This window comes from Podarcis bocagei, assembly GCF_964188305.1.
Source record: "Podarcis bocagei genome assembly, chromosome: 13".
NCBI classification, from domain to species: Eukaryota; Metazoa; Chordata; class Lepidosauria; order Squamata; family Lacertidae; genus Podarcis; species Podarcis bocagei.
In genome coordinates, this window is record NC_138138.1 from 12,917,038 (window position 1) to 12,932,831 (window position 15,794).

General features: G+C 42.2%; 1 protein-coding gene and 1 long non-coding RNA gene across 6 annotated transcripts in view; both read left to right on the forward strand.

The window, feature by feature from the left end:
- LOC308571453 overlaps positions 1 to 15,794 on the forward strand; it is a 223,611-nt gene that overhangs the window by 165,471 nt on the left and 42,346 nt on the right. The window lies entirely within an intron of this gene.
- MARCHF10 (membrane associated ring-CH-type finger 10) overlaps positions 1 to 15,794 on the forward strand; it is a 40,902-nt gene that overhangs the window by 13,972 nt on the left and 11,136 nt on the right. For all 5 annotated transcript variants that reach the window (XM_081166272.1, XM_081166270.1, XM_081166274.1 and 2 more), the window contains 4 exons: positions 5,143 to 5,320; positions 8,331 to 8,480; positions 9,925 to 11,317; positions 13,577 to 13,743. In XM_081166272.1, the coding sequence (XP_081022398.1) occupies positions 5,143 to 5,320; positions 8,331 to 8,480; positions 9,925 to 11,317; positions 13,577 to 13,743 (1,888 nt within the window). The remainder of the gene's footprint in view (positions 1 to 5,142; positions 5,321 to 8,330; positions 8,481 to 9,924; positions 11,318 to 13,576; positions 13,744 to 15,794) is intronic.

The following is a 15,794-nucleotide window of genomic DNA, read 5'->3' on the forward strand; positions in this document are numbered from 1 at the left end:
ACACACAATCAAACTTTACACTTACCAGCCCTCTCCCCAAAATGCATAGTCAAAAAGAGAGCTATTAATGGAACTTTCAAATGTATAGATGCAGAGCATCAAATCCAGCCTCCTTTAAAATATGAAATGGCAAGGAAAAACTCCAGTAAAGAGACCACAAATTCCTGGCTGAGATATCAAATACTAGCTCCAAACGAAATAGGTACCCTTTATTTAAGTACTACAAAGGACTCTAACATTGCCGAACAAAAGATGACCTCCAACAGACCTGGCACACTGAGCTCAACACCAAATGAGGCCATAGAAATGGAAGTAGAGACTGAAAACAGCCCTACTGTCCATAACAGTCTACCAACCATAGAAATCTCTCAGGAACAAGGAACAGTCAAGGAAGAAAATCAAGAAAGGGAGGAAATTTTAATTCCCCGTACTTTAAAAAAGAATCTAAAAGACCCACCATTACCCTCCCCACCGAAAGCAGCGACAAATGGCTGTATCTGCACAAGACAAAATCTCCCGCTGGACTCAATAACAGAACTAGAATGACTAAATGCTGTCAACCAGCCACCAACTCATAAACGGATTCTACGCTTACTGTCCTGGAATATTGCAGGGTGGGGAAACAAAGGCGGAGACCCAGACCTAATGAACTTCTTTAAAGATTTTGAATTAATACTTCTACAAGAAACATGGTCAACTAGAGATATTAAAATTAATGGGTTCACCTCCTATACGAAACCCGCATTGAAAACAAACGCGAAGGGCCGGCCGAAAGCAGGGTTCTGCTGTATGATCAAAGACAACTTAGGGTTTGAAATCAAGCAGCTAGAAAAATGCTTACCACTTGCACAAGCTCTACTTTTAACACAAAAAGACGATACTTTGCTACTTGTAAATGTCTATATCCCCCCAACCAAAAACAACAGCAGCAGTGAAAATTGGTCACAGCTAACCTCCTACATAGAAAATTTGACCGATAAATACCCAAATGCCTCACTGATAATAGCAGGTGATTTTAATGCTAGAGTGGGAACCAACAATGAACAACTATGTAACAAACTAAATTGGAATACTGATAATGACATCGCACATGCCCTGAAAATAGGACGTTTCTCCAGAGATAGGGTTGTAAACAACGAAGGCTTACGCCTACTTGAATTGTGCAACAACTTTAACTTGCAGATTGTGAACGGTTCAACAAAAGGCGATAGAAGCGGGGAGTTTACATACTTCTCCCCCCGAGGATGCAGTGTCATCGACTATATTCTTGTTCCTTATAATATTATAAATTCGATCATGGACCTCAAAATTGGAACGCGTACTGAAAGCGACCATCAGCCATTATTGTTGTCTATTAACTTAAAAGATGAAACCAAAACAACCAAGTATAATATCATAGAACCTTCTCAATATAAACAAATGACTCATTTAAAATGGTCCCAGGAAATGAGTGCAGCAGTGGGGCAAAAACTTACAGCCAACCTGAGAAAACAAGTACTATCCAACTTAAAGACCACTAATCCCAACAGTGATATTCAGAAAATCTATAATGAAATCTTTCAAATGTTTGTAGAGCTTAGTACTCCACTTAAAGTTTGGATACTTAAACATAGCGCTAGCCCTTGGTTTGACGATGAATGTTTCCAGCTAAAAAGAAAACTGCGCCAAACATTTAAAAATAATCGCACTAAACTAGAGCCCTCTTATCTTGATGAAAAAAGAAAATATCATCACATTCTGGCCGAAAAGAAACAGAAATATGCAACCCAAAAATGGTTACAATTATTCGACTCAATTCAGAGTAAAAACAACAAAGCGTTCTGGAACCTAGTGTACGGAGGATTGAAAGCCGAAAATCAATTAATCCAACCACCAATTGCAGAATCCAAATGGTCCCAATACTTTACATCTGTATTTAACAATCTACACAGTGAACTTAAAGGAAATGAGACCACTAAAAATAAAATCAATAAACTCCAGGAGTGGCCAAGGGTAGAAGAAGTGGAAATTAGAGAGATAGTTAAAAATTTCAAATCGGGGAAATCTCCTGGGCCAGACGGTCTACCAATAGAACTATTCAAGACCTATATAGATTGGTGGGCAGAACCCTTAGCTCAATTGTTTACACTCATAGACAAAGATGGGATCATACCTGAGATATGGTTAAGATCAATAATTATCCCAATCTTTAAAAATGGCGACCCAAAAGAACCAAGGAATTATAGACCGATAAGCTTATTATCAGTGATAGGGAAAATCTACGCTAAGCACCTTTTATCTAAACTCCTCACCTGGATGAAAAATCTAAATTTACCAGGGAAAGAACAAATAGGTTTCTCCAAAGGTTGCTCTACATTAGACCACTGCCTTGTACTTATGCATTTGGTTGAAAAATATAGATCCCAAAGGCAATCTAAGATATATGCTGCTTTTGTAGATTTTCGTGGTGCATTCGACTCAATTGACCGCCCAAAGCTGTGGAGGAAACTTGCAGGATTAAAAATTGATCAGCGCTTATTGACTTTAATACAAAATCTATATTCTTCCAATGTCTGTCAAGTCAAACTTAACACCAAAGGTCACCTTTCATCAGACATCCCAAACTCGAAAGGGGTAAAACAAGGGTGTATTCTTGCCCCCTTTCTATTTAATTTATTTTTATCAGACTTGCCAGATCACCTTCAAAAAATAGAATCACATGCCCCTAAACTTAATCAGAAACCAGTTCCTCTCTTATTATACGCAGACGATGCAGTCCTACTATCATTAACGAGTTTGGGTCTGAAACGTCTTATATCTTCTCTGATCCTTTACTGCGAATGTAATAAACTCTCTATAAATTATGAGAAGACAAAAATCTTAGTCTTCTCGAATGGTTGGAAACTAGAGAAATGGAAATAAGAGGGCAAGAAATCCAACAAATAAAAATCTATAGGTATCTGGGAATTTTATTCCAGAGCAATTTAGGGTGGGCAAATCATCGCACAAACGCCATAAAACAGGCAAAGTGCACCTCATCAGCAGTTGCCCGTTTTTATTATCAGAAAGGTAATCAATTTATTCCTGCGGCCAACCAGATATTTCAAACAAAAGTGCAAGCCCAGATACTCTATGGAATCCCGTTATGGGTCCAAGCATATAACAGTGACTTAAAAAAGATTCACTCCAGCTTTTTGAGACGTATTCTTGGACTCCCAGCTGTGATCAAATATGAAACAATGTGTGCAGAAATAGGTATACACACAATGGAATACTGGGCCTGGTCCACCTCAATAAAGTACTGGTTACGCTGCCATTTTCGCTGCTCTCCATCAAGCCTGCTCGCTGATTTGCTCAAAGACTCCTATAAATCAAGATGGTATCAGTTCCTCGAAAAAAAGATTGAATCTTTAGGCATCGAGCTGGAGCCCCTGTACAATTCTAACGAGCAATACATTTTCCATAATATCCTAACTAGACTAAAGGATGTCGAGAGACAAAATATTATGGCAGCTGTAAACAAAATTTGCTCCCCCATATTCTATGATTTAAATATCTTAGATAGCAGAGCCAATTACATCACTAAATTAATAATCCCAGCCCAACGTAGGGCTTTTATGCTGGCCCGGTTGAATGTTTTTCCCTCAGCATTTGTCTGGGGAAGATATCAAAACATCCCTAGAAACAAGAGATTCTGCAGATGCTCTATGAATGTCCCGGACACTGTAGAGCATATTCTCTTCCATTGCCCATTGTACGGTACGCTCCGTCAACGCGTGCTGTCCCCCCTTTTGGGTGGTCTGGAACCCCAGCAAGGTGAATGTGTGGGATTCTGCCTATCCGACGTTGACCAAAGGGTAACGGCGGGGGTAGCTGAGTTTTTGGTAGCAGCCCTCCAAGGAGCAGGTTAACAAGGAAAACCACTGATTCTATATGTATATATATATATATGTATGTAGCCAACTGCTGCCTTTTTATATATATCTCAAGGCTTTTACATGTTATTCTCTCTTTTATGGTTTTTATTTGCATAATGCCTAATAAAGGTTTGATTTCAGTCAGTCAGACTACTTGCGCTCTGAACCCTTGCCCATCTTGGCTGATAAAAACTAGCAGGGAGGGGACAGCTGACTGGACCAGGGCGGTGACTGATACCTCCTTGCCAGAGGGTGTGGTCCAACAACTCCTCAGGAAACCATCCCTGGACTCAGGCAATCTAAGTAACTACTGGCGAGTTGCTTATCTCCCTTTTGGGGCAAGGTTCTTGAGCAGGTGGTTGTGGACTAGATCCAGGTAATCTTGGAGGAAACTGATATTTTAGATCCATTTCAATCCATTTCAATCAATCCAGTTAAGACTGAGACATTGTTAGTGGCTGGTTCCCTGGGCTAGATCGATTTGAGGTTGCCTCCTCTTGATAGGGTTACACTCCCTCTGAAGGAGCGGGTATGTAGCTTGCAAGTACTCCTGGATTCTTTGCTGTTGCTTGAGGCTTAGGTGGCCTTGAGGCTTAGGTGGTGGATCTTCTGCGCCTCCGTCTGGACAGGGATAGCCTAATTACTGTTGCCTATACTCTAGGTAACCTCTAGGTTAGATTACTGCAAAGCTTTGTGTGTAGGTCTGCCTCTGAAAATGGTTCAGAAACTTCAGCTGGAGCAGAATTTGGCAGCCAGGTTGCTCACCAGGGCAAGACGGTTTGAACATATTACACCGATCCTGGACCGACTGCACTGGCTGCCAATTAGCTACCAGGCCCAATTCAGAGTGCTGATTTTGACCTATAAAGCCTTAAACTGATAACCTCAGATGAACGACAGTATAGATTTTTAAATAATAATAATAATGTTATCTATTGGCATTTGCACTTTCTTAATGATCTGGTACAGTTCTCAGCTCTAAAGGATAGCAAAATACACATTTAAAAGTGTGTTTTGAGATAAAATTTATTTAGTGCAGATGATGTGGATCTGGTCAGATCTTACTGGAATTCACAAAAAATAAATTCTTCAGGCATCTCTAGTACAGAGTACTACTCACTACTAAGTAGCCACAATAAGCCCCTAGACATTGAAGGCTAAATAAGAGGCTTCTTCTACTGGGATGTAGCTTTTGCATTGGTAAAGAAGATTCTGTTAATAAATTAACTAATTTTCGCCTTGGCAGACCTCCTCCGAAGAATCTTCTGGATGTGAACTGAAATCTGCTATTAAGCCTCTTGGGAACAAAGGAGAAGCTAAATTTCCTGCCATTGACAAAACATCTGTTAAGCAGAAGCAGAAATCAAGCACATGCGCCAAAAAAACAGAAAAAAGTGGACCTGGCCCCAAAAAAGATTTTTCAGGTGCGTATGGAGAAAGTTCTCAGCTATTCATTGAAAGAAACGGATGTGTGGAGCTGGAGCCAGTGATGTTCACAAGCTCAAGGGGTCCTAGAGAGGACATAAGATATTTGAAGGCTTCTAGGTGAGCAGGCAGGGGACGCGGGTGGTGCTGTGGGTTAAACCACAGAGCCTAGGACTTGCCGATCAGAAGATTGGCGGTTCGAATCCCCGCGGCGGGGTGAGCTTCCATTACTCGGTCCCTGCTCCTGCCAACCTAGCAGTTCGAAAGCACGTCAAAGTGCAAGTAGATAAGTAGGTACCGCTCTGGCGGGAAGGTAAACGGCGTTTCCGTGCACAGCTCTGGTTCGCCAGAAGCGGCTTAGTCATGCTGGCCACATGACCCAGAAGCTGTATGCTGGGTCCCTCGGCCAATAAAGTGAGATGAGCACCGCAACCCCAGAGTTGGCCATGACTGGACCTAATGGTCCGGGGTCCCTTTACCTTTACCTTTACCTAGGTGAGCAGGCAAGGATTGGAGTCAAAAGAGTCAAATCCAATAAGGCAGCCAAACCCAGCTCAGTACAGATGTTACAGAGGTGCTCTTGCTGACAGATGCATCTGACCTGGAAGATTTTGTTCAACCTGCTGTAGGCAGGGTTAAGCTCCTTCTGAAGGAGGAGGTTTGCACTCTGGAGATGCTATTAGATCTGTCTTTGGATTCCTTGGCGGAACCTTAAATGCAAAGCCCCTTTCATCATCTGAGGCTATTGCGCCAGTGGCAACCTCTCCTGCACAGAGATAACTGGGGCACAGCTAACCATCCCCTGGGGACGCTTGATAAGGACTGCTGGAGTACATTACACAGGGCGTTGCTTCTGACAAATGTTCAGAAACAACAAATACTTCAAAACACGGTGATTGGATTGCTAACTGGGAACCAGGAGTGGTAAATTTTTGTATGCCACCTCCCAGTGGATTTCCAAGCGCAAATCAAAGTTTGGTTTCAACTTCTGCCCCAAAACAGTTTGAGTCCCCTTTAGGATGGCCTTCTGCCACATGAACTTGCCTAAGTATTATGCTCATCTTCAGGGATTCTTCTCTGCTCCCCCATCATCACTACCAGAAGTTAGGTAGGTGATTGCTAGAGATGGGGCCTTTTAATTGCAGTGTCCAATTTTTAGAACTCCCTCACAAGGGAGGATTGCCTGGTGTCAAGCCTTATTTATTTTTTAGTGTCTTTAAATCCACCCAGGTCTTTTAGATTGATCAGTTTGTTTGTTTTAAGGCTGGAATAGTATTGATTTTTACTGCTGTGCTGTTTGACATGAGTGTTTCATTTCATTGTGTATTTGTGATTAGGGATGGGATGGTAATTTGAAGCAGTGGAACTTGACTGTGTTACAGAGAGTGAACACAATTGAGGTGACAAAATAAAAAAAAATCCTTCCAGTAGCACCTTTGTTGTTGTTTAGTCGTTTAGTCGTGTCTGACTCTTCGTGACCCCATGGACCAGAGCACGCCAAGCACTCCTGTCTTCCACTGCCTCCCGCAGTTTGGTCAAACTCATGTTGGTAGCTTCGAGAACACTGTCCAACCCATCTTTAGATTTAGATAAATTTATTGTCATTGTCAGTATATACACAGTATACACAACAACGAAAATCAAACACCCACCCAAAGACCGGGTTCACATATACATTTGCACGTATCTCCAACACTCTCATCCTATTCAAACATAATCTATAAAAACATAAAATCCAGAATATAACATAACCTATTAAGGCATAACATAACCTAAAACCTAAAACATAACCTAAAACCTATCTCATTCCTTCCTACTCTCTGCTTGCTAAACCTTGCAACTGGCCCTGAGATCATTATTTAGTGCAGTCAGAGCTCTTGGATAGAAACTATTCAGAAGGCGTGTGGTTCGTGTTTTCATTGTCCTATTTCTTCTGCCCGAAGGCAATAGTTCAAAGAAGTTGTGAGCAGGGTGGGTAGGATCTCTCAGGATATTATGTGACTTCTTCAAAATGCGAGACGTGAAGATCTCATCCAGGGTTGGTAGTCGGAGCCCAATAACATTCTGGGCAATTTTAATTATTCTCTGTAAAGCTTTTTTATCCGTTTCAGAGCTGCTCCCATACCACGATAATATATTATAGGTTAAGACACTCTCAATGGTACTATGATAATAGGACAGAAGTAGGTGCTGGGATAGATTCAGTCCCCTGTCCTCTGTCGTCCCCTTCTCCTTGTGCCCTCCATCTTTCCCAACATCAGGGTCTTTTCCAGGGAGTCTTCTCTTCTCATGAGGTGGCCAAAGTATTGGAGCCTCAGCTTCACGATCTGTCCTTAGAGCATACAGATATCTGAAGAAGTGAGCATGCACATGAAAGCTCATACCAATAACAAACTTAGTTGGTCTCTTAAGGTGCTACTGGAAGGAATTTTTTTATTTTGTTTTGACTACGGCAGACCAACATGCCTACCTACCTGTAACTAGAACAATTGAGGTGGACAGCCTGTCTCAAACAAGCTTTTTTCATCTGTGCTCACACACTGCCCCTGCCTTACATTCTGCTGCCTTCCACCCCCTTACCTGAGAGAAAGAGTATCTCACCTTGGGGAAGAGGTAACAAAAAAGAATAGCTATGAAACATACCCTATTCTTCTACATGCCCCCACTCACCTTGCCCCTCTGTTTTAGCATTACCATGCAGGGAGGAAATAAAAACCCAGGATTTAGAAAGCACAGTTGGTTTAAGAGAACAGTTTCAAGTCCTTACAAATTCACTCATAGAAAGTGAAGTTTTACACATAGAAAGTGCAAGCTAAGACATGTACTCCCTGTGCCGTGTCCCGTGTGCAAATGTTATGCAGTCTCATATTTTCTGACTGACGGTCGAATAAAAGGTTGACTGACTGACTGACTATGCAGTCTCATATATTGTGCTTAGTCTCCATGGACCCACGATTCATAAGCCAGAGGTTCCTTAAAAAAATATTTGCATAAAACAATGTTTATCAGCTTTCCAGAAGCCAATTTTATCAAGAAGACAGCGATTGAACCAGAGAAGTTTTCTGGAAAACACAGACACTGAGAATATGAAAAGAGTGGAAGGAAGAGGGAGGAAAACACCAGTGCTGCATGGAATAGCAAAGACTACCAAGAGTGCTGGTGAGGAACTCTTTTTTCCACATTGCATTAAGTTTATACCTCCTGTTTATAGAAGTCATCCCTGGTCCAGAGCTCCATCTTTGTTTCACGGCATATGTGGAACTATTATGTGAGCGAGTTCTCACCTGATTGAAGCTGAAGTTGTTTAGATTGAATTCAAAGGAGGGTTTGGTTTGAACATCAAAGCTGTTGCACCTTGATGTTGGCCTTTTGTTGAAGTGGTTTGAGAGATCACAGCTCAGCTGGTCGAAAAGTGTGCATGGAGCGCCAGCAATACAAAGGCCTCGTCTGTGGACAGGGAAAGGCTCCGTGCATGCAGTGGGGATCTACCATGTATGTAGAGAGGAGAACAAGAAATGGGGCTTAGCTTGTTCTCACTGCCATGTGTGTGTGTGTCTGTATACACAAACACACACATGCAGATACTGAAAATGATTAATGGGCATGCAGCTGCTATTAGAAGCTGCTAAGACAAGTGAAGCAGGCTTCTACCACCCCCCTTTGTTGGCCCCCTTTTGTACAGTTCCCAAAATACTGATTCTGGATTAGAGCTAATAAAAATAAGGCATCATTGTTTTGTATCAATAATAATAATAATAATAATAATAATAATAATAATAATAATAATAATAATAATAATTTTTATTTATACCCTGCCCTCCCCGACCGAGACCAGGCTCAGGGCGGCTAACACCAAATATGTAAAATACATTGAAAACACAAAATCAAACGGTTAGTTTAAAATACAATTCGAAACACATTTAAAATCAAAATAAAATTAAGTGGGAACCCACGAATCAAGGAATTAAAATTTCACCAGGCCCGGCCACTTGTGCTGGTCCCATCTGGGCCGATAGAAATAGCCAAAGAGGCCACTTACATGCAGTGCCCCATAGAGAGACACTGTACACAGATGTTTTTGCAAGAGGCAAACAGAAAGGTTTATTTTAAGGCAATACAGTGAGTTCATGGTGAAGAAGGGAACTGAAGTTGTGTCTTTTCAAGCATAGTTCATTGGACTATGCTGAATCTAAAAACAACAACAAACCATACAGGTATCTTTTTCCAATGAGCCTTACAGGGTTTGGATAAATCATTGGAAAAGTCTTTTCCGAAGAGCACTCCACTTCTTTCATTAGGGAGATTCAAAGAAAAGATAGGTCTCTCTCCCATTTTGCAGGAAGCCCCAATTTGCCAAAAGGCTAAAAGGAAGCCTCACTCCATTTCCAGATACCACATCTATAAATTTAAGGGGCAGTATGGCCATTTTTAAAGAAATTGTTTGGGGTGGGGGTTAAGGGGAGGAGCCGTGCAATCCCCATGTGGATCTGGGGAATATATTTGCCACTAGTGGTTCTTGTGTGATCAGTTTGTGGACATCACTAAAACTGAATAAAATGCTTTGGCAAAGAAATTCTGAAAGCAACTCTTGCTCTCAATGCAGACTCGCAAGATGTCACAGGACAAAGAAGTGGCCCTGTTTTCAAGACTAAGAAGAAAGCTCCAGAAAAGAGGACCTTAATCCAGACCTCCAAACTAAACATAGACAGCAAAAGCCTAGACAGGGATCTCAAAAAAGGAAGTGTTCTAACAGCAGCTCAGCAGCCCCCAACTACCGTAATGGATTCTACTGTTCAGGTTGCTAATGGTCCTTCGTTATCAAGTGAGCCAAGCAACTCCAACCTTCCCCCCATTAAAAATACTCCCATAAGGCCCAGAGAAGACGATTTTTATGCATTGTTGTGTGCAAATGTGGAAGGTTCTACCGAAGAGAATGATGACGCTGAAGACGTTAACGAGATAGAAGAAGAGTTTCTTTCCTATGATATCAGTAAGTCTCCTCCTCCTGATCAGAACAACAGAGTCAGTGGGATGCCCGTCGCACAGGCCGAGCAGCCAAACTGTGATATGGGAGTTGGGGGTGACATTAGGCGGGCTGAGCTTTCCCACAGATTGCCACGGCAACACAGTGGAGCAGTGGAGGCAGCAGCTGAACAACCTTCAGCGGGCCAAAGGAAGACCAGAGACCAAAGGAACCCTCATGTTCTTGAAGAAAACAACCTTTCGGAAGAGGCCAACAAAAACGAAGGTGAGAATTCCAAAAGCCCACATGCTGAAAGCAGACCCAGAAGCGCAGCAGCCAATGAGACCATTGGCAATTTAAGTTCTACAGAAGACTGGTCAGGGAACAACGGCTGTGGTAGAGAAAGACAAGGTTTTGAGAGCAATCAAAGATGTTACACTGGACTCATTAGTTCAGCTAGGCCAGCAGTTCAGAGGCCTCCTATACGTCCCGCATTTAATATCCCAGGATCCTTAGCACAACCTATAAACAGAACTGAAACGACAAGCAATGTGGATGCTGCTGCAGCTTCTATGCAAACCACAGAGCTGAGTGGAAGCCCCAGGTTCACTGTTCGTAGACAGCTATCTCCTATAAGAATCAGGGAGTCCTTTTCAGCTACTGAAAGTTGTCAGTCTTCATCACCTACCATCAGCACCTTTGAGGACAGTAGCCTGCTGGAAGATAGTATAAGCAATGGTCTAAGCAGCCTTTCCCCAAGCACCACTTCTCATGATGAAGACAATTTTCTGAATTCCCACAGCTCCTCCTCATCCACAGATTCTTCCCATCCATCTCTTTTCCGGGCAAACTTCACAGCACATCTTCACATGGCTGGCCCTCTCCCCGATCAAGTACCAATTTTCTTGACGGTATCTGATTTGCGAAATCAGAGCAGTTTTGTGAGCAGTACAACCACTTGCAGTTCACCAAATATGAAGGAGATTAGTAAGCCCGAGACAGATCCTGAGAAACTAAAGAAGCTGCAAGAGAGGTAAGCAGTCTATAATTGGAGGGGCAGTTGTGACAAATGTACTTTTTCAGTTTCAAGATACGTCATTAGGAGCGGAATTTGCCACTGAAGTCCTTTGCCTGGTCTGAAGCCATTTTGAGGCAGTTAAAAACCTGTACTTAGTGCTAGAGTTCAACTCAGGAAACCTTGGAATGGGATAATGTCTATTTCTATTTATTTATTTTCAGCATTTATAAAATGCCATTCACCAGTAGCCCAAGGGCACAGCACCTACATAGATAAAACAATATAACATCAAAGTATAAAACGTTAAAAACCGTGATTAAAACAGCATTTAACAGGAGCAGACAAGCTTCCAGCAGCACAGCCCCTGCAGCCCTATTCTTCTACAAATGCCCAATGTCCATCTTTAGTTGCTGATTAAAGGACTATAGTGTCAGAACAAGATGCACCTCTTATACCTACAGCCGGGGGGCCACTCCCAAGCAGTCACTCTCTCCCCCCCCCCCCGGGTTATTTGTTTTTTTTTAATCAATATTTTATTAAGTTTTGACAATAAAAAAGTTCAGAAAAATACAAAGACAGAGAAAATACAAAGTTACAGGATACAAAAATACACACTTTAAACGCAAAGAAAGAGAAAAGAAAAAAAAGAGAAAAACACACATAGAAAAAAACAAAAATTCCCTCTGCACTATCCAATCAAATCTACCCTCCAAGCATGTTACTGAATAACTAAGCTATTCATTACGTCTGGATGTCTAACATTTTCTAGTTTATGTAGTATATGTACTTAATTCTTACTCATTAGACACATACAGTATGTTTTATAGTCTGATTTATTGGTAATTGGTAACTAGGATTGAATCTCGTGACCTTGCTAACATGTGCTGGAGTCCAAAATAGTAAACACTCATGTTTTGAGGAAGCAGTCACTCTCATAGGCCACTGTTGCCCATACCTCACTTTGTGGTGGAATTGTAAGAAAAGCCTCTCTTGCTGGTCATAATAACTGAGCTGATTGATACAGGAGCTCTTTTAGACATTTGGGACCCAGGTTCTGTGGGACTTTATCATTCATCACTGAATGGAGTAGGCCTCCAGGGTTGATTTCGAACCGTTAGAGAATCACCAGCTAAGCTGGTGCCAATTACTAGCTTTCTTTTGGACCACATCAGTCTTGTCATCTGGTTAGCCCAGAACCTTCATACACACTGCCCAAGCTTCCCCCCTGGTGAGGTCACTTCGGTGCCGCCAGCGCAGCACAAACAATGTGGGAGATAGCAGTTACAAGTTACGGGCCTCTTCAGCCACAGCAGGTGCTGCGAGTCACAGTCCAGCACCTGAACTGCCTTTCCTGATACAGATTAAGAGTGTCATCAGTGACACCTCGCTCCAAATCATCTGATTATGCATGTCTCTCAGTGGTCTCACATAGGTAAGAAGAAAAAAATATGTGGATGTTTGTAATCTTCCGGCCTACATAGAATCATAGAATTGCTTGTTGGCAGGTATATTACCCCTACAGTATTATACTAAGCTTTTCTAGCAAGTTACATTTCAATCTAAATTGAAATAGATCACAAACAGAAAGAGCTACCTGCGTGGCAGATCAGAGGTGGGGCAAGGCAGTGATAGGAAGAAACTCATGTTAGAGACGGCCTTGGAAGTGTTGCTGTGATATTCGTTAATTGGTCTAGCAGTAGGGGAACATCCTCCCTTGCCTCAGTTATGCATATCCATTGAACTGAGTATACTGTATTTTTCGCTCTATAAGACGCACCAGACCACAAGACGCACCTAGTTTTTGGAGGAGGAAAACAAGAAAAAAAATATTCTGAATCTCAGAAGCCAGAACAGCAAGAGGGATCGCTCCGCAGTGAAAGCAGCAATCCCTCTTGCTGTTCTGGCTTCTGGGATAGCTGCGCAGCCTGCATTCGCTCCATAAGACGCACACACATTTCCCCTTACTTTTTAGGAGGGAAAAAGTGAGTTTTTGGCCTACAACTCCCATGATCCCTAGCTAGCAGGACCAGTGGTCAGGGATGATGGGAATTGTAGTCTCAAAAACATCTGGAGGGGCGAGGTTGAGGAAGCCTGGTCTAGTAGGACCATCTCACCCACCATGTGAGAGGGGAATTTAGAAGGAATCCTTTTGCTTTCTCCAGCCCACCCCAATCCATAAATTTTACTTTTCAAATACATTACAAGCATGCCCTATTGAAGGTCATTCCTCCAGACCACTGTTTTTGAATTATGGAACCTCTGCTGTATCTCCAGTCTCCTAGCAGAAGACTCTGAAGAGGAGGGAGATCAGTGTCGGATATGTCAGATTGCTGGGGGATCCATAACCAACCCACTGCTGGAACCGTGCGGGTGTGGCGGGACTCTTCGATTTGTCCATCAGGAATGTCTAAAGACCTGGTTAAAGGCTAAGATCAAATCAGGTGAGTTTGCAAGTTTAAGCAAAGAAAGAACATTAGCATGTAATTTAGTTTAAAGTTCCATCATGGCCCAGGCACACTGTATGTACTGTCTGCCGACATCAGAGCAAAACTAGATTTAGAAATGCTTGACTGTTCCCTTTCTACTCTGGCAACAATCAAAACTGGCAGAAATATGACTTGCTCACTCTTGAACTAGGCTGCTCATCAGGTGCTGCCTACATGTCTGGGGAAACCTTCTTATAGCTCCCACTAAGAGAGGGCTGAGAATACCTCAGCAAAAATGTTATGTGCTTTTATTCATAACTGAGGTTGCAATCTGATACCCACTTACTTGGGAGTAAGGTCCATTAAACTCAGTAAGAATTTACTTCTTAGTAGACTTGTCGAGGTTTGAGCTGTCAGAAAGATGTCTCAATAAGCATACCTAAACTCCACCAAAATCAGTTGGAGAAAGGCCACAATTGTGGAATGTTTTATATGAGAGAAAAATGCATATAACTGGACTTCTATAGGTTCAATTCACTTAAAACTACAGTCATACCTCGGGTTGAATGTGCTTCAGGTTGAGCGCTTTCGGGTTGCGCTCCGCGGCATCCCAGAAGTAATGGAGCGCGTTACTTCTGGGTTTCGCCGCTCGCGCATGTGCTGATGCTCAAAATAACGTCACGCACATGTGCGGAAGCGGCACAACGCAACCTGTGCATGCACCTATGCGCCGTTGTGTCTTACATTCCATTCAGGATGCGAACGGGGCTCCGGAACGGATCCTGTTTGCATCCTGAGGTACCACTGTATTTGGTTAAAATATATAGTGTTTTTCAACAGCAGAAAAGTTATCAGAGTGTTTTATGTGTTGCAAGATGGTTTACTAACATGCTTTAGTAAAAGAGTCTCAGCAAGGAGGGACTTTTACATGTAGTTCTACCAAAGGAATATCCTCCCGTATTCTCTGCCTACTCAGAGTATGTATTGGCTTTGGAGACTGGACAAAAAACAGGCCCTCCGTAACTACCAAACCCGTAATTTCATTACCTTTGTTTCTGCATAAAACTCGTGAGAAATGGCCCCATGAAAGTGGAACAATTTAAAGTAAAACAGCTTTTGAAAATGCTTCCCCTCCCCCAAAGATACTTGTGTATATGATGTAACAGTGGAAATAACTACACTTACTCTTCTTCAATGATATCATCCTTGATAGTCTGGTCTATGCTGGGGTTAAATGGTATAACAAGGTTACATCAGGCAAAAGCAGGGAGAATGAGTCATGTAATACCTTACTAGAATGGAAAAGCATGATAGAACAGGCAAAGAAAATTAACTAGGAATGACTTTCTTTAGCTTCAGCACATCAAAAAGGATCTCGAAACCAAGAAAACAATAGGCTGTGATCTTTATGCGCTTTCTCTGAGAAAATGCTTCCAAATTTTGCAAATTGTATACCTAAACAGTACATGCACACTTAGAAGAAATATCATGAAAGCAAGCAACCTTGTGTTCCAACCAGGTACCACAGCTTAATAGTTTATGGTTGGGCTAGTTGATCTTGTCATTGAACATCTACTGATGAAGAGCATCAGCAGCAGATGACTAGGAAAAGAGATATTTCAAATGTTCACACCTTGTTTGAGTTTCAACAGAGGCACCACTCACAGAAATGAACAGGGCCAAGCAGGAGTTCTTTTGGTTCTCCTGTATCACCCAACAAACAAATAGGGACAGTGCTACCAAGGTGCTGAGGACTGTTGGAAACAAGTCTAACAAATTTAGGTTTGTGATTTTATTTGTGGTTGGTTAGAATTCCCCCAATGCGCCTCTGCAGGACCACTTGTTCCCCACAAAGGTGTGGGGAGAGAAATATCAGCAGGTTTTGTGGGGACAGGCAAAAGTTGCAGCACTTTTTGGGCTTGTGGGCAGGGGAGTGATTCTTACAATTCAGTGAATGTTCTTGTCTTCTCTCCTTTAAATTAAAACAAAGCTAAGCTGCTGCTCCAAGCTGTGCCTTGTCTGCTCAGCAGCCTTGCCTGTTGCCCTCAGGTGTGACAGAGAATATA